This window comes from Scyliorhinus canicula, chromosome 10 (assembly GCF_902713615.1).
Source record: "Scyliorhinus canicula chromosome 10, sScyCan1.1, whole genome shotgun sequence".
Taxonomy (NCBI): Eukaryota; Metazoa; Chordata; class Chondrichthyes; order Carcharhiniformes; family Scyliorhinidae; genus Scyliorhinus; species Scyliorhinus canicula.
This window is the reverse complement of record NC_052155.1, coordinates 168,231,196-168,250,496: the sequence shown is the minus strand read 5'-3', so window position 1 is coordinate 168,250,496 and position 19,301 is coordinate 168,231,196. Positions and strand designations below refer to the sequence as shown.

The 19,301-nt window shown below is 47.2% G+C and overlaps 1 protein-coding gene across 2 annotated transcripts in view; it reads left to right on the top strand.

Annotated features, from left to right (window-relative positions):
- LOC119972756 (coiled-coil domain-containing protein 102A-like) overlaps window positions 1–9,731 on the top strand; it is a 568,320-nt gene extending 558,589 nt beyond the window's left edge. For both annotated transcript variants that reach the window (XM_038810080.1, XM_038810081.1), the window contains exon 9: window positions 8,445–9,731. In XM_038810080.1, coding sequence (XP_038666008.1) covers window positions 8,445–8,562 — 118 coding nt within the window. In that variant the 3' untranslated portion in view covers window positions 8,563–9,731. The remainder of the gene's footprint in view (window positions 1–8,444) is intronic.
- Window positions 9,732–19,301: the final 9,570 nt, after the last annotated feature.

Genomic DNA, 19,301 nt, shown 5'->3' with positions numbered 1-19,301 from the left:
ACCATCATCCATGTCTCCACAGACCAGCATTGGCTCTCAGTTAATCAGCACATTGTCAGTGTTTCCAAATTCCTCCATTCCCTCGCCCTCACCATTTTTGTAATCTCTTTTAGATTCAGGACCCTCTAAGATATTTTCACTCCTCTAATCCTGGCCTCTTGAGCCCCCCGATTTAAATCGCTCCACTATGGGTGGCCTTGTCTTCAGCCTCTAAGCTAAGGAATTCCTTCGCTAACTCTCTCTGCCTCTCAACTTCTTTCCCCTCCTTTAGGATGCTGCCCAATATTGGAGAGATAAGACCCCTGGCCACCTGCCCTAATACCTCTGCCTCAGTGTCAAATGTTCGTTGAATCCCTAGAGTGTGGAAGGAGGCCATTCAGCCCATCGTGTCTGCACCAACCCTCTGAAAAATCATTCTACCCAGGTCTACGCCCCAGTTCACTCCGTCCTATCCCCTTAACCTAACCTACACATCTCTGAATACTAAGGGGGCAATTTAGCATGGCCAATCCACTGACCCGCACATCTGTGGGAGGAAACCGGAGCACCCAGGGGAAACCCATGCAAACATGGGGAGAAAGTACAAACTCCACTGTCACCGAGACGGGAATCGAACCCGGGTCCATGGCGCTGTGAGGCAGCAGCGTTAACCACTGCGCCACCATGCCGCCCTTTTATAATGCTCCTGTGAAACGCTTCTGGACTTGTTAAAATTACGCTTGTGGTGCTATATGAGGGCAAGTTTTTGTTATTGTTGTACACATGGTCGAAACTATTCATCAGTGGCTGCAGCTGCTCTGCTGGTGACAGTGAAAGTGATGGCAGCAATTAACTTTCCAGCTACTTGGTCATTTGAAATCACAAGCTGTGAATTAGATAAATGAAGGCTTGCATCATGAAATGCAGCCTTGCTTGCCATTGCCTTTTACATAATGAGGGTCACCTCTGTCTCAGAAACGTAAGCGCTCCTGAATCATAGCAAGAAATCCTTCTAACAGCTTTGTCATCGTAATTATTGCTCCAGTGATTTATAGGAGTCAATTAACGCATTAACTGCTTTTTTAAGGCTGCCTATTGAGTGAGTATGGAGTAATAGGGTACTGCAACTTGTATTGACAAGAACTTGAAATGTTGCATTTAAGAAATTGCGGCCTATCAGAAAATAAATGTGGCATAACTGCCTTAAACTACTTTGACAGCTCGAGACTTAAAGGCCATCCGAGTGGCACTAGATTTGCATTAAATCGTTTGAGTGCCAATATTTATAAAAGCTCAAATAAAGAAAGGTTTCATCATTAAACATGCACATTTTTTTGTTTATATTACCTTTGGTTTTGGAATTTTCTTACTTACCTACTGAGGGTTAGCCAGAGATGCCGGACACGATTGAACGGGACAGGTTCTAAGTGGCGTAGTGAGCAAGGTTTCCCGTGAGCTCCTCATGGTCACGTTATCATAGATATCATAGAATTTACAGTGCAGAAGGAAACCATTCGGCCCACTGAGTCTGCACTGGCTCTTGGAAAGAGCACCCTACCCAAGCCCACACCCCCACCCTATCCCCATAACCCAGTAGCCCCACCCAACACAAAGGGCAATTTTGGACACTAAGGGCAATTTAGCATGGCCAATCCACCTAACCTGCACAACTTTGGACTGTGGGAGGAAACCGGAGCACCCGGAGGAAACCTACGCACACACGGGTAGAACGTGCACACTCCGCACAGACAGTGACCCAAGCCGGGAATCGAACCTGGGACCCTGGAGCTGTGAAGCAATTGTGCTGACCACTATACTACCGTGCTGTGTTGGTGAGCTTCTGGCCGCTATTAAACGGCACTTAGTGCAGGAAATGATCCCCCACAAGCTCCATCTTTTAAATGAGGCATTAAACTAAAAGCACCTTCTGTGTGTCACAGTGGTTCAACTCAGTATGACAGGGTCCTAGGCACTGTTTGGTGACAAATGGGGACTGGTCCAGGTATAATGACGGCAATCATTCTTCAACTAATATCATTAAAAACTCAATAAGCGGCAGCCTAATAGTGGAGGAAAGCTTCAAAGTAAACCTCAAATAGTCCCCAAAACAGCTGACACACTAGAAGGCAACTTCCAACTCAAAACTAGCACAAAATAAGCATTTATAGTCAGGGCCACTAATATATGGAGTCTGCACATGCGCAGAGTAATACAGAAATTACTATCCACGATTCTGCACTCCTTCAGAGGGGGTGCTGTTGAGGGTGGACCAGAGTATAATCCCTGATCAATCAGTAAATTAACAAAAACTATATGTTTTTATCACTGTAAGAACCCTTGTTGAATGAAATGTAACCTGGTCTTGCTATAAAAGCCCTGATCAAATAAGATGTGACTGGGTTTTTAACAACGTACTGGGTTCATGATTACTGCAAAACACTCCCTTGAACCCTGAAAATGTAATTTTATATTTGTAGAATGTCAAATGTCTCCATTATGGAAAAATTCCAATTCTTTGATATTTTAAGTCCGTTTATCTTTAATTTAGCCTCTATTTTAATCCAATCTTAATCATTTATTTCTCTATCTAAAAATGTAATTTAAAAAGGGATTGTGATTTTTTTTCCACTGAAACCAAGAATCATATTAGTTCCACACTGCAGAAGATACATAAGCAATTGAATATGTTGCGTACATCTGCTCCCACCCCGTATGCCTGTACATGGTGCAACATATGTTTCTTGTTCATAATAAAGTGGTCAAAAGTAGATCTTTGTAATAGCAGATTTAAATAATTCTTAAGAGGGTTGTGAGTTCTATACGTTTGAGTCTCATTTCCTAGGATGGTAGAAACATATGTTAATTAAGTTTCAAGCCAATTGTGTAGCAGACACTAATACTTTCTTCATAATAGTTTTATTTACAGAATGTAGCATTACATATGTCTGCTTCCTACATCCACATCCACCCCTTGTCACAGCAGTCTCTCTTTATAAGTGTTCTGGGTACTTACTTAATGCTCTTCACCTGTGTACCATAACAATATAATTAACATACTATTAACAGCATACACCCCCACCCCCCAAATTAATTTAATTCTTGACACTTTCAAGAGCAATTAGGAATGGACAATACTTGCTGACCTTGCCAGTGAAGCCAATGTCGCTTGAATGAATAAAAAAGTACTTAATTGGTGAATTTTACATTGTTCTGGAGTCTGCTATAGTTTTGCTTGCTTTAGGTAATGACATGGAGTCTGACGGATGTTGCCGAGATTGAAGTTACATCAGAAAAGTGTGTCTAGTGGCCCAGGTCCCAAAAACACAGCAGGTAACTCTGACCAGTGCCATTATTCAACAGCATGATTCCCATTGCACAATGTTGGGATCACAGCTGCTGGCACGAACAGAAGTGTTTGGTCAGCATGGGAGAAAGGACAGTGCTAAAAACTTACACCTTTTCTCTAAACGTGTCTACTGGTCAAGAGATGGAGCTGCCCTGGAAGGCAGCTGCACATGCACAAAGCATCGTTACATTTGCAGAGCAGTTTTTGCTGTGGGATGTTGCTTAAATCTCACGCTGATATTTTGCCATAGGAAAGATCAGACCAGGTAACTGACTGACTGCATAAAACACAAACTGTAGGCACATCTATTTGTACCAGCTGCTGCAAGCAGATGCTGTAATCCACGCTTCTTTTCCTAATGTGAAAATGTTAATTAGAATTTTAGTGTAACTGGTGTGGGTTTTCTGTGAATACACACTTCAGAAAACTCCCTGTGTAATTTAAATCTGAATTGTCAAATGACGATTCCTTTTTAACATTTCCTAACATTTGTGAAGGTCTAGTCACGAAGTAGAGAGCACAAGCATATCTACCTACTTCGCAAATCCAAATAGTTCAAAATCAATTTATAATAATAATAATCTTTATTATCACAAGTAGGCTTACATTAACACTGCAATGAAGTTACTGTGAAGAGCCCCTAGTCACTGCACTCCGGTGCCTGTTCGGGTACACTGAGGGAGAATCCAGAATGTCCACTTCACCTAACAAGCACATCTTTCGGGACTTGTGGGAGGAAACCGGAGCACCCGGAGGAAATCCACACAGACACGGGGTGAATGTGCAGACTCCGCACAGACAGTGACCCAAGCCGGGAATCGAACCTGGGACCCTGGCGCTGTGAAGCAACAGTGCTAACCACTGTGCTACTGTGCCGCCCACATTTAACTCAGAAGTTGGTTATACCTTGCTTGTTTTCCTAATAACATCTGTCAACCGACATCCCTCCCATTGACTGTTACTCTACAAGAGCTGGAACCTCCTGATGCAGTAATGCATATGCAGAGGAAGAGATATATTGTGGAGCAACAGAAAAAGTGAAGTCATGCAATAGCCCTTTTCAGCGAATGTGGAAAAGCAAATGCTAATTGTGACGCACTGACTGTGTAAAATGTGGACCAAGTCTGTGGACGCGATCTTCCGGCCTCATTACAGCCATTCTCAAGTGTAACAGAGCCGGTGAATAATGGGAGAGGCCAAAAATGGGAACCACGCCAGGCAGCAAACAGTGCAATGTAACCGGCCCACTCCCGTAGGTAAAATCGGGATCTCGCCGTAGCCTGGCGAGAAACCAATTATCACCACTTAAGGTCCATCTCCCTTTTAAAAACATGAACCTGACAGAAGGGCTCCTGTAGGGAGCTGAGGAGGTGAGCAGCCATCTTTGCTCACAGGCAAAGAGCCCGGGGGCTCTGGGCTTGCTACCTCTGTGCTCGCTGGGGGATGAGGGAGCCTTGGTTGTGGGTGGGGGGTCCCTCTGCAGGGGTGGGCTGCCATGGGAGGTGTGGGAAGGCAACAGGGGGCAACCGCTTACTGCACCACTATGCCAAGCCCTGGATCATGTGTACTCGTTCCGGAGGCAGCCCTTGTCCCTGCCCATCTGCCCCACAGACTGCAGAGGCCTGTGGCTGTGTAGCTGAAGGCTATTGCTAATAAGGAATTGACAATTGTGGTTAAGTGAGCACTTCACACATACCAAGTGGCGGGCCATATAGCATGTGGGAGTCATTGCCTAGCATTCCAATCAGACCCTGATGCCTGGACAGTGTACCTGAACACTGCGGGAGGCAACACAACACATGCATCAACCAACATCCGAACACCCAGGAGATGGGACACTGCTCAGGGGGAACATGTCCACACCAGAGGGTGTGTGAGTGCCATGGGGGGGATGGGGGGGGGATGGGGGGGGGGGGATTTGGCCAGCACCCTAACATAGAACAGTACAGCACAGAACAGGCCCTTCGGCCCTGGGACCCTGGAGCTATGAAGCATTTATGCTAACCACCATGCTACCGTGCTGCCCAAACCCTGTGTGGTTGATGTTGTGAGCGGGTGTCCGGGGTACAGGATCTGGGGCCTGGTGAGGGGGGGCCCGCTGCGGCCTGGAGTACATGGGGAGGGCGTTCTGGGTAGGATGGTGGGGGAGGGGAATGAATGGGGGAATGGAGGGCCCGGGGTGGGAGCCACTGTTGTTTGTCGGTCTAACACCCTCTCCCAATGCCTTACAGATATTGAACACTATGCGCTATGGCAGGGATATTGGATTCAGAGATTGCCCTAGTGCTGCTGGTGCTATGTCATGCGGCCAGACACCGGAGAAGGCGGCAGCAGGAGCAGTAATTACAGATGCTTGAGGCAGCAGACCATGCGCTGGGCCCTGCCCCATACCCTGAGGCCCCGGCCAGGGAGGGACCCAGAGTGGGAGTCCAACGATGGCTCAGAGTGTGCAGGCGCCACTGGTCATTCGAACAAATGACGGACAGCGTGTGCTGCTGGAGGCTCCGTCCCAACAAGGAGACGGTGCGACACCTGTGCCATTTTCTCACTGACTTGGCACCACGTGGAGGAGGAGGACACCTGCTCTCGGTGGCCGTCAAGTTCACTGCAGCCCTGAACCTTTATGCCACGGGATCATTCCAGGGCTCGAGTGGGGACCTGTGTGGTATCTCACTGGCCACAGCCCACAGGTACATCCGACAGGTCACGAATGCCCTGTTTTCCCAGGTGGAAGACTACACCATTTTTGACATGGACCAGGCCCAACAGGATGCCCAGGCAGCAGGTTCCTCCGCCATCAATGGATGCCCCAGATCCAGGGAGTCATAGATGCCGCGCATGTTGCCCTGCGCTCACTGGGTCATCTCGGGGTGCTCTATGTTAACCGAAAGGGGTTCCATCCCCTCAACGTACAGCTCGTGTGTGGCCACTGGATGGAAATAATTCACAAGTGTGCGCGCTTCCCGGGAAATGTGCATGACAACTACATCCTGGGGCAGTCGATCATCCCTGCCCTCTTTGAGGAGTACCCCAGGATGGCTGGTTGGCTATTGGGGTATAAGGGATATTCGCTGAGGACCTGGCTAATGACGCCAGCCCGGAGGCCGGAGACCGAAGCGGAGACCCACAAAAACAAGGCCCATACAGCCACCTGGGCCACATGCAGCCACCTGCAAAGACTCACATTCAAAGTATCATCTTGCACCATTGACTTTGTCTATATATGAGTTTGTGGAACCCACCTCTTCACTCACCTGATGAAGGAGTTGCGCTCTGAAAGCTAGTGACTGCAGACAAACCTGTTGGACTTTAACCTGGTGTTGTAAGGCATCTTACTTTGTGATGTACCATCAATTGGACGCGAGACACGATGAAGATCCAAACTGTGGCTTTAATCAGCTAGTTGTTAGCCCGGTGGTCGACTACAGAGAAAGGCCGACCGCCGGGAACTCTGGGTACTTAAACCCTGCCTCGGAGGGTTACTTGCCTCTCGACCAATTGGTGAGCAGTCACGTGACTAGTCCCAGCCAATCGGACGAGAGGCACATGACCAGCCAGAGCCAATGGGAAACCAATGCTCTGCACCAATGGCAGTGCTCACATTCATACCACCACACTTTGTTCATCAAAGAGGCATAGATTTGAAGAACAGTCGTGTAAAGCTCCAACCCTCAACCATTTAGGATCTAAGAGTTAATCTAGCTATTAACATAGTGGATGGAGGAATTTAGGGTTGTAAATGTGTTTGATACCAAACAATGTAATTGTCATGTTATTTGGTTTGAATGTAAATAGAATTTACATTAATCTTTTCCTACTTTAATATCCGAGCAAGTGGCAATTCTCCAGCAACAACAAAGGGTGGGATTTTCCAGCCCTCCCAGTTAATGGGATATTCCAGGCCCATTGAAGGTAACCCACGCCCCCCCCTCCGCGTCGGGGTTCCCAAGTGGGTGGGGGGGGGGACTGGGGGGGCGAACCACTCAAAACACCGTAGAGATCGTCAGGGATGGAAGATCCCACCGGTGGCCAATGTGAGCCAATTTTGCTGCCGGATAACATGCTGTCTTTCGGGAGGGAGGGGAGGGCCGGGGGAGGGGGGGGGGGGGGGGGTTTGCAGGGATGCGCCTGGAAAATCCTGCCCAAAAGCCTGCTTTTACACAGGACCTTTGAAGAAGTAAAATGCCCCAAGGGAGTCTATGGGAGCGATTATCAAGCAGAATTTGGCACTAAACCACACAAAGAGATGTTCAGACCACCGGGTCAAAGCAGTAGGTTTTAAAGGAGCGGTTTAGGGAGGAAATTCCAGAGCTTAGAGTCTAGGTAGCTGACGGCACAATCGCCATGGGTGGACAATGACATTTGGGGATGGGTCAGAGGCTAGAACTGGAAGAGTCATTGGAAAGTTGCCGAGATGGAGGTGGTTACAGAGGTGGGGAGGGTAAGACCAGGAGGGATTTGTAAACGAGGGTTAGTACATTTAAATTGAAGTGCTGCCAGCCCACTGTTGACCCAGGTGGGTCAACTGTGCCTGCTGCAAGTTAAGACACAAGGCAACAGAGTTTTGGATGAACTCAAGTTTCCAGTGGCTGCAAGTTGGCATGCTGACCAGGACAGCAATGCTATATTTGAGTCTCGATATAAGAAAAATGTGTGGGAGGGTTCCAGCAGCATATGAGCTGTGACAGGGCAGAGATGGGCATTGTTTGGAGGAGGAAATAGACTGACTTGATGAAATGATGAATATGGGACTCCAAGGTTGCAAATAGTCTGGCTGAACCTCAAACTATGGTCAGGGGAGGGATAGAGGTCAGTGGCTAAACTACAATAGATTTCAAGCTGTGTGGTTTTACCTGGTTAAATTAACAGTATTCCTGTGGACACTACAGAGTTCCTCATCCGAGGTGCTGATAAGTCCAGAGAGTTTAAGCAAAGGTTAAGTAAGTGAGGTATATCTCCATGGGACAGGTTGTGAACTATGTATTGGGCAAGGATAAACTCCACCAATATTAATTTCAGGATATCTCAGCGGTACGTCTTCACCTGGTTGACCAAATCAAGCTACTGCTTGAAATATTAAACCAAAACATTGTACTGACTGTCATCCTTTTTCACATAGGTTAAGAAGACAGCAGACGAGTTCACTGTTTGGAATGAAGCGAAGCTCGGTGTACAGCCCTGACGACTCTGCGGAAGCGATCAGTGAAGAAGATGACCTGGAACTCGAAGTGAAGTAAGATGACGGATTGAGTGCAACCATTGTGAAAACAGTAGAACTGGCAAAAGAGAAAATGAACGACTTCTCTTCAGGGTCAAACGCCAAAGAAACAGCTTCTGTCAAAGAAAAGAATGAAATGAAGTGGCAAAACATTTGGGATGAATTAAATCAAAGCTCTGAGATCCATCAGAGATTTAAGCTACCTTTCAGCAGGAAGAAATGATAATTATATGAAACATTGGGTTCGATAATCCATCAGCCGTGTGGAATATGACAATATATTTTGAACCATAGAGTCAGAAACTTTTTTATTCATTGGTACTGGAGGCATGCTCTGCCAATTGGTCTGAAAATCCTAATACTAGAGACTTGAGGGGTAAATTAATAATCCTGTCCTTTGCTCATTGGAAACTCCTTACTCTTTTAAGGGGTAAATGTGTCCGTCCTTTGCTACTGCTGCTGTGTGAGTGTTTGGTTGTGAGTGAGGGCGTGGACGGCGTGGATGGCCCTCAGTTCCAGTCAGGAAGTGCCTGGCTTCCGGTCAGCATCCAACACTTTAACAGCTGGTTTAGATCAAGAGGGCACTGTGAGGGAATCATCCACATAACTGCTTCGAGACGTAGCCCCAGCCCACAATGCCAACTCACTCATTGGCTTTACCAATCAGTACAAACCATTCCCTGATGATGCCACCTACAACAGCCTTACGTGCAGAGTATATGCATTGTCGAGTCAAGCAGGAAGGCCTTAGCATCGACACCTCTGTCCTCCCAAGTTTGAATTGTTGCCGCAAAGAGTTCTTTTGGATCCTCACTCTTTTTGCTCTTCCACCTGATTAGGACAGGGTGCTTATCCATTTCTGTGCTGTTTAACATTAGGACATAAACCTTTTCATTGCAGGTTTGGACTTTGCTTTCTTATCATTTTGCTGGGCAGGACTTTGGGTTGAGTCCCCGCTGCTGGTGTCAAATGGGGTCATAACCCCATAAGAGTATGGAAAACAGCTTTCCCCAAATTGGCCAATTAGTGGCCCGAGGACGGGCTCGCACCTAATGGAGGACGGTGCACAGGTTCTCAAAGCTGCAGGGTCGAAGGTCAGCTTGGAGGGAACAGTAGCGAACATTTTGAGAGGTCACCTCCATTTTGACTGAGCCACTTCTCTCCAACTTTAAACATTTAAATTTCAATGTGCCCTCAGGTGTGCCACCCCCCCCCCCCCCCACCCCCCAGCCTCCACAGGGCGGCCTGTGGCTACAGCTGTGTCCATCCAAGAGGGGAGGGCCTTAACGTCTGCCTGGATCGCTGTACACACCTCATTCCTACAGTAACAGTATTTTCTCCTGTTTGTCACTGAAGTCTTGCAACAACACAGGGTTCCTTCTAGAAAATCGTCAACGCACAGCATTTATGATAAAGGCGCTGCCACCCTCTGCTCTCAGCCTCCTATAGAGTGTGGACTTTCCATCAGTTCGGTCAGTGCGGCCACGGATTCAGGAGGGGGGGAAGATGCTCAGCAGAATGAGGGAAGGCAATTGTGCTTGCACCTTGATCACCCGGTGCTGAATATAGGAATGGGCCCAGGAGCCATGTTTCCAGAAACAGCTACTTTACCATGTCTCCTGTCTTCACCATCTCCACTTGATTCAAGGACATTCTAGCACCGAGCTGCACAATGATGAACATGTTGCTCTACAGGTCACCACAGAATTCAACTCGTTTTGTGATTGATCTATTTAAACCAGCATTTGGTGATATTTAAGATGCATTGACTTAACATGAAAGGCTTATGTGGCATTGAAAACCAAAGGAGAACTATATGTCACACTTGAATAAAGCGGAGCCATTAATTCCATCACCATACTCTTGTTGCACTAGAGAAACAGGAAAATATAGGTGAACTGTCAGTAGCCGCGATGCTCTCATTTTACGGTGCCACCACTGTACCGACACCGTTACACCTGGGCAGAAAGGCCCAACTGGTTGCTGGAGGGGTAGAGTTACTTCCTGGAGCACTGCCTGTTGACACCTGTGAAGAATTCTGGAACTGAGGCCAACTGATTCCACGTGAATCCAGATCAAACGCGGTTGGCAGGTTGAGTGAGATTCTGCTGCCTTGATGTTGTCCAGAGAAGATCACTAAAGTTATTATCCTCTGCCACACCTTACAACCAAAGGAGTAGGAGGAAGAGAAGGTGGGAAAAGCTGATGTACAGCCAAGAAAACCGGTGTCTTAATTAAGAACGGGAGATGCTGGGGAAACGAATCAGCTGGTCTGGCAGCATCTGTGGAGAGAGAGAAACAGAGTTAACGTTTTGAGCCCAAAATGACACTCCAGTTTCTCCAGCATTTATTTCACGTTTCCAGAATTTGCAGTATTTACCTTTTATTTCAATGTCTTAATTGTTTGATATACAGGACTTTCACACAGAAGTTGCATTTTAAGGCCCTGCCTATCATAGTCCTTTATGAAACTTAGGGGCTAATTCACAGTACTACAATGGTACATAACAAGGTGGCCACATTTGGTTTATTCATTCATGAGATGTGGCCACCACTAGCTAGGCCAGCATTTATTATCCATCTCTAATTGCCCTTAAGAATGTGGTGGTGAGCTCCCACTGCAGGCCATGAGGTGTAGGTACACCCACAGCTAGATAGGAATGTTCAGGTTTTTGACCCAGGGACAGGAGAGTGATATAGTTCAAACTCAGGATGATAGGCGTCCTGGAGGGGCATTTGCAGCTGATGGGGTTCCCTTTTCGTGGGTAGAAGGTGTGGGATTGGAAGGTGCTATTGAAGGAGCCTTATCGAGTTTCTGCAGTGCCTCTCATAGATACGTCCGTGGCAGTGGGAGTGAATGTTTAAGGTGGTGGATGTGGTGTCAATAAAACAGGTAGCCTTGACCTGGATGCTGATGAGCTTCTTGAGTGTTGTTGGAGCTGCACTCATCCAGGAATTAACAATCTGTTTTCCCAATTTACAACATCCTTTCCTATTGTATCAGCCTGTATCCCAGTGTTTGCAAGAGTCATATGTGCTTGCTGAATATAAAGGACTAATTCTAACCCTGTCCTCCTGGTCAAAATCCTGGAACTCCCTCCCTAACAGCACTGTGGGTGTACCTACACCACAAGGACTGCAGCGGTTCAAGAAGACAACTCATCACCACCTTCTCAATGCAACTAGGGATGGGCAATAAATGCTGACCTAGCCAGGATTGCCGACATCCCCTAAATTAATTTAAAAAACACGAGGTACCAAATGGACTTGTTAATGCAACAACAATTTCTATTTATATAGTGCCATTAATGTAATAACATTTTCCAAGGCGTTTCATTGGAGCTAAATAAAACAAATGATGACACCTAGTTACCTAAGGATATATTAGGTCAGATGACCAAACCTTGCCCGAAGTGTTAGGTTTTAAGGAGCGTCTTAAAGGATAAAAGCGAGACAGTGAGGTGGAGAAGTGTATTCCAGAGCTTGGGCTGAGGCAACTGATGGTGGAGTGCTTAAAAATCTGGTATGTTCAAAGGGCAGAATTAGAGGAGCACAGATATCTTAAGAGGGTTGTGAGGCTGGAGGAGATAGGCAAGGGCTTGGAGCGATTGGAAAACATAGATGAGAATTTTAAGATCAAGGTATTCTCTATAACACCAATAGATAAGAAGCTTGTCTCCATCAGCTGGAATTGCCTGCCTTCGCTCTATTGACAGGGTAGCCAGTCGGTGTATAATATGAGGATGAGACCAGTTTTTCATGGTATGTGGCTGATATGATGCCGAATTGTGGGTCACAGAAGATAAGATTTACAGCATAACAGACCTCATATCTGTTTCAGCTCGTTGCCAGCACAGTTTACAACTAAATTAACTGTCCTCCTTATCCCCATAGTAGCTTTGTTTATGGTTGGTGGAAATGCGGTGAAATCACTCCTCTTCTTTGAATTAGCAAGTTTTATTAAACTGTCCCTTGATTATCTTCCTTAATGCAGAGAATTTCTTGATTTCTTGTATGGTCCATTAATGCGATAAACAATGTTGACCCTGTTGGCCACTTCCTTTGCTGCTCATTGATGTGGTTTGGAAAAGTCTCTTCAGCCCCAGAATGTGTTGCCTTCCTCTGGCCCACTCTGCAACAGTGCACGCAGAGTCGTCCTCTCACAGGAGATGTTTCTGGGCTTTGGCCCTGGGTGCATAGCTGTTCCCTTGAGTGAAATTAAGAGCTTCTGTATGAGCTATTCCCCATCCATCAAACATGCGAGGTACGTAACTTGGCCTTCCTGGTCAAATCTGACCAATCCACCCACAGCAACATCAAGATTGCAATTATATAGTTCATTGTTTTTGGGGAAAGATGGTGATTCGCGGGACAATGAGGAATTTTGGCAAAACAAAAATTAAAAACACGTGGCTTTAAAAGGAGGACCTTAAAGGAGAAGGGGAAGATGGGGAGACAGAGGAAGGGCAGAGGGAGGGGGGTTGGGCTTAAGCAGCTGATGGCTCAGCAACCAATGGTGGGACAATGGGCTGGAGTTTGAGGCTCAGCTTTTGGGAGGGGGTCGGGGGGCAAGTTGTGAAGCTGGAGGAATTAAAGAAACCAAGGACATGAAGTGATTGGAACAGAGAGAAGCAAATTTGAACTTTCGGGAACCTGGGAGCCAATTTAAGTCAAAGAGAACAGGACTAATGGGTGAGTGGAATACAATACAGGCAGCAGAGTCTATGATCTAAAGCTTATGGAGGATGGAGATCAGCAGACCTATCAGCAGAGCATTGCAGCAGTCAAAACTGCAGGTGACAAAGGGCAGACAGGTTTGCACAGGTGGGTTGATGTGGACAATGGGCGGGATTCGACGAGAAAAAAACAGTCCCGTTTTGCGTGCATTTAGCAAGGTATTTCTCAGTACCTGCTGCGCTGAGAACGGCCCTGTTAAAAAATGGGGCTTTGTATTTCCTCAAGGCCGCACTTGCCTTCATTTCCTGCACTGACGAGCTGAACTGGCCTTGTCCGTGCAGGAAGAGATCGGGACACCATATTTAAATACCTCCCCGATCTCTCGACCCCCCCCCCACCGTGGCCTCCGGAACCCCCCGTGCCCCAACTTACCGATTGGGGGTCATCGAGCCCCCCTCGCCCCACCTCAGAAGGGCAGGGCACACCCAGGCCCGATCCCCAGCTTGGCACAGGGCACCTTGGCACTCCCAGCGTGGCACCCTGGCAGTGCCAGGATGACTTCAGGGGTGCCTTGATGCCACCCTGCCCAGAGCCTGACCGCCCGGAGACCTCGATCGCCTGGGAGACCCACCCCAGTTGCCGTTATGCTTGGTCCACATTTGTGTGGACCAGTGCCAAATGGCACCTTGGTGAGGTTTGCCAGGCACGGTTGTTCAATCCCGCACCATGAGATACTCTGGCGCAGATATATTCAAGTGAGGCTAACTGCTCCCTTGAATATGCAAATCTGGATCTCCAGTGCAGGCGTGATCCAGATTGCGATGTCTTATGAGATCTCGTTAGAACTCACAAGACATCCCTGACGCTGTAAATCTCATGAGAGGCCTCTCGCATTGTCGCGTGACCGAGTCTGACCGTATGATCTCGCAGATTGATTCCGAGGCGGTCTTTATGATGGACAAGATACAGGAAGCTCAACCCTCAAATGCCTGGGTGGCAAACCACCTGTGACAATGGGCACGGAGAGAGATGGAATTGTGGAAAGGATATGGAATTAGTGACAACTTCAGTCTTCCAATTTTAACTGGTTGGATTCATGTTTGACAAGCAAACAACACAGAAGGAGCAAAGAGCTTGAGGGAGGTGGAGCTGGGTGGCTGACAGCATACATTTCCAAGCTGACCTCTTAACCTATGGGTGACGCTGCTGAGAGGCAGCACATATATGAGGAAGTGCTATGGACTAAGGATCCGAGGAGGACTCGAGGTGTAAGAATGAGGGGGTAAGAAAGTAATTGCTACAGATGCACTGGCAATGACTAGAGATGGGTATGAATGAAACTAGTAATGTATAGCTGGGCAATGATGGCAAGGCATCAGAAAAGGATGGTATGATTGGTCATGTCAAAGACTGCCGAGTGGTCAAGGAGGAAGGGGAATGGTTAATAGACATTGGTCACAATCACAAGAGGATATTATTTGTGACTTTGTTCGGGCTATTTCTGTACTGTGACAACCAAAAAGGGGAGATTCAACAACAAATTGTTGGAAAATAGGCATGAATCTAGGAGGCAACAACATGTTCAAGTACTTTGGCAAGACAAGGCAGGTTAGAGATGAGGTGATAGTATGCAATGACAGAGGAATCAAAGTTTTATTTTGTGTGGGCGCTGACAATGAAGGAGAGAGATGTGGCCCCCAGAGAGGGGCTATGTTAGCTCACAGAGATGCCTGGAAACCAAACTGGATGATCAGCAATTTGGTGGCAATGGGTTCAAGGGAGCAGAGAGTGGGGCTCATGAATGAAGCAAGCTGAGAGAAAGTATGGGAGGGGGAGAGAAACTAGATGCTTCAGAGGTTCTGGGCTGGGGCAAAGTTAACCTGGGGAGAGGCCTTATCTTGACAGGCAAGAGGAATGAGGAGGACGAAGCGGAGGCAATTATCAATTTTTTTTAAAACTTAAAAGTACCCAATTAAGTTTTTTCCAATTAAGGGGCAATTTAGTGTGGCCAATCCACCTACCCGGCATATCTTTGGGTAGTGGGGGATTAGACGTATGCAGACATGGGGAAAATGTGAAAACTCCACATGGACAGTGACCTGGGACTGGGATCGAACCCGGGTCCTCAGCGCTGTAAGGCAACAGTGCTAACCAATGTGCCACCTTGCTGCCCTTCAATGTTTGATGTTAGTGACACAGAAGCCCATGACCTCCTTACACTTTGAAATCTAGAAGGTTGACTTTGCTCGCTGGAATGGTCGAGTGCCAGCACACAAACTCACCTGCCACATTTCCCACAGTCGGGTGATTAGTCCTTTGGTATAAACTCCTATTACTCAGACACCTTGCTACTTCATCAAAAGTCGCTATTAAAATCATCTGAATTAGCAACTGAATACCATGTATCCAGCGAATGGACACATCTGTACCCAGGTTTAAGCATGTGTGGGTCAGCACACTTTAATTAGTGCACATTTTCTTTGTGCTCTTTATTATAATGTATTGAAGAAAGTTGCTGGACTGTTGCAGGCTACACTGTAATCCATGCTGCTTAATCATTGTAACTCAAGTCCGCGCAAGTACCCGTTTTGTTAAAATCAATTGACCATTTTTGGCCGTGTTACAGATTTAAAAAAAAAATGGGAACTCAGTGGTGTTGATTGGTCGCTCCATTTTACTGGAAAGCGCTATAATTAGTTTCATTAATCTCACATTCAGAGTGGACTATAAGAATGATTGGATAATTTTAAATACTCTGCAAGGAGAATACAAGGGCAGCCAGGTGAAAATACACAGGTAAGGTGCCCTTCACCTGTATATCAAGTGTGAATTCATCCAGCTTAATTTTATTGCTGTTGCGGTGTCCAAATCTAGTTTTTTTTATAGCTAGCGCAGACATTTTGTAAAACATTTGGGCCTTGAGGCAGGAGCTGTTTGAAATTGAACCAGCAGGAACAGGGAGAGCAAGCAATTGAACTTGCTGCAGAGGTACACACTGTTAGTGACGCATTCCTGTGACCACCGTTTTAACTGTTTAACTTTCAGACTCAGCCAAGTTGCCCACCAGAGGCAGGTATGAGCCTCATGAATGCATGAAAATCAGGATGCCCTGCCTCGTTTAGGAGCCCATTGCAAGTCAGCATTCACGCCACAGTAAAGTTTGAAGCAGTATTTAAAGGGGGGCTTATCTGTAGCTAATTAGATCACAGGACCTTACTGTGCGGTCAGGATTGTCACCTGAGCTTCCTTTTCTTCTACCAAGGCCGGTATTCTCTAGCCATTGGGATTCTGCTTTCCCACTGGCAGCGACCCCCACCCGGGCTTTCCCGGTAGCGTGGGGTGGCTTAAATCATAAACCCCGTTGACAAACGGCGGGAAGAGAAATTCCCGCCACCAGCGAATGGTGCGCCAGCGAGCAACACGTGGCCGGGTGACTGGCACAGTAGCACAGTGGTTAGCACTGTTGCTTCACAACTCCAAGGTCCCAGGTTCGATTCCCGGCTTGGGTCACTCTCTGTGCGAAATCTCCATGTTCTCCCTGTGTCTGCGTGGGTTTCCTCCGGGTGCTCTGGTTTCCTCCCAGTCTAAATGTGTGCAGGTTAGGTGGATTGGCTATGCTAAATTGCCCTTAGTGTCCGAAAAGGTTAGATTGGGTTGGGTTACTAGAATAAGGTGGAGATGTGGGCTTAGGTAGGGTGACCTTTCCAAGGGCCGGTGCAGACTCGATGGGCTAATGGCCTCCTGCACTGTAAATTCTATGATAACCTATGATTGGAGAATCTCGCCCCATTTTACTATACCTTTTGTTGATTATCACGGATGTTATTATGAGCAATTTTATTGGAATGGGGGAAACAGCTGGAAGAAGAGGACCAGGAGCAGCAACATAGTTAGCAGCAGCCAAGGCAGGAGATCAGATGAAGCTTTGTGTGAACAGGTCTAAGGTCAGCTTTCTGGACACCTCCCAATCAGCTTATCATGAGGCTGTGCTTTTCTACGTAAGTTGCAGTGTAGCTTCACAAACTCCAGCAACTAGCACCTCCTGCCTGCTGTTCGAGGTGGCCATACGTTGGTCAGCTGCTGCCAAAGGGCTGAATTTTATAGGCGCCTTGGTGATAGAAACCGAGACGGCATGGGGTGGGGAGGGATGTTGCTGGTCCAATAGCTGGAAGCCACATTGGAATGTCTTCCTCCACTGTTCTGACACCGGGAATGTTTCCCATTGGTGGGCAGGAGACGGGTCTCATTGCGGATTGGCTGTCTTCTCTAAGGAGGTTGGCAGACAATTTGCATAATTAAAGGTCCTGTTAGGGGCCATTAAGTGGTTGGTGGGAGAACTGGCATTTGGCTGGAGTTGTGGCATCACCCTGTCCCTCCCTGGTGTCGGGAGGCCTCCATCTTAATGAGGCCTCCTCCCTGCAGCAGCTAATAAGGACGTTTCCCACGTCTCCCATTTTGCAGCTAGCCGCTGTCTTTAGCAGCTCAATGACCTTTCAGCGGCAAGTTCCTCCCACACACCGATGTCAATTTGTCCCCCTTTCAGTGAGGCCTTCACAGTGCCCTGAAAATGCTTTCTCTGTCCTCCTTGAGATTGTGTCCCATTCCTAAACTGTGAAAAAAAACCATCTGCTTCCGAGGCTGATTACTTGGTGTGTGGACGCAATGTCCAGTTCAGCAAAACCAATGTTGCACGACCATAGCTGTGATGCTGGAGAAATTGGCTTCAGTGAGAATGCTGTAGCTTGTTCACCTGTCTTCCCACTTGACATTTGAATATCGTGTGGGGATACTGCTGGTGGGAAACCCTCCAGCACCCAGAGGTGCCTTTGGAAGGTGACCCAAGTCCGACCGTCACGTAGAAGGATAGTGTCGACTGAAACCTTTCTCTTCTTATGGGGATTGCTGTTGTCAAAGACTTGGTTGCACAATATTTGGAAGCCAGCAAGTGGACAGCTGATTCTGTAATGGTGACCTTTTGAGAAAGATAGCTACTGAGATAAGAGAAACGTTCAATGACTTCCAAGGTGTCCCCATTAATCCAACAGCTACTGCCATAGGTGCGTGTCCAAGGGAGAGCTGTGGAGGATTTTGTACTCGTTGATGTTAAGCGATGGATCAGCCCTTTTGTATGTGGAGCTGAAGAGATTGAGGGTGGTCTGAATGTCACTTGCAGTGTGGGCCACAATTGCCCAATCGTCTGCATATTCCAAGACATGGATGTGCTGGAGGGCCAGCTTAGACTTGGCTCTTGGCCTGTTGAGGTTGAAACGCTTCCCATTGAGCTGAAACTGAATCATAACCCCTCGTGGAAGTTGTTGACAAATGAGTTCCATGAGCAGGCTGAGTTGGATGGTGAAGAGCGTTGGTGCCTTATCACAGCCGTGCCTGATGTCCATCTGGGCATGTAAGGATCTTCAATCCGTTGCAAAGGACAGTTGCTGTCATACCATCATCCAGGAGTCACAGAATAAGAATACATTTTGCTGGTCATCCAGGCCCCTGGAAGACTTTCCAAAGGGTTTTGCAGTTGATGGAGTCAAAGGCTTTTGATGGATCAATAAAGGCCATGCGTTGTTCTAAGTAGTTCTCTTTGGTTTATTGAAAACCTATCTGTGGTTCCTCAGAATGGCTGGAAACCCCATTGGGTCTCTGGAAGGATGTCTTCGTTGATGGGTAGGAGATGGTTCAAGAGGACCTTCCCCCACAGTGGATGGAAGGACTGTAGTTTCATAAATTGATTTTTCACCCTTGCTGACAAGTGAAAGAGGTCAGAAAGTAGTACTGAGAGTTTGAGTGACATTTCATGACCTTCAGAGGTTGCGATTGGTGTGCTGGAAATCTCCTCAGACAGCTGCACCGTCTTTGAGTATTGTCAACATCAGCTCAGGACTGGGGTGGGAGGGGGGACCATTTGTTTTTGGCCCATGGGTGGACTTGGTAGTCTGGAAGAAGGGGTGCATGTGATGCAGACCTGAATAGTGTTAGATTTTATACACCTTCTTTCCCCACAATTTATTCGAGATGACGTGTTATCATTCTCTGAGCTTCGAATCTGAGCATGAAATGTTCTTCTGCATTCTG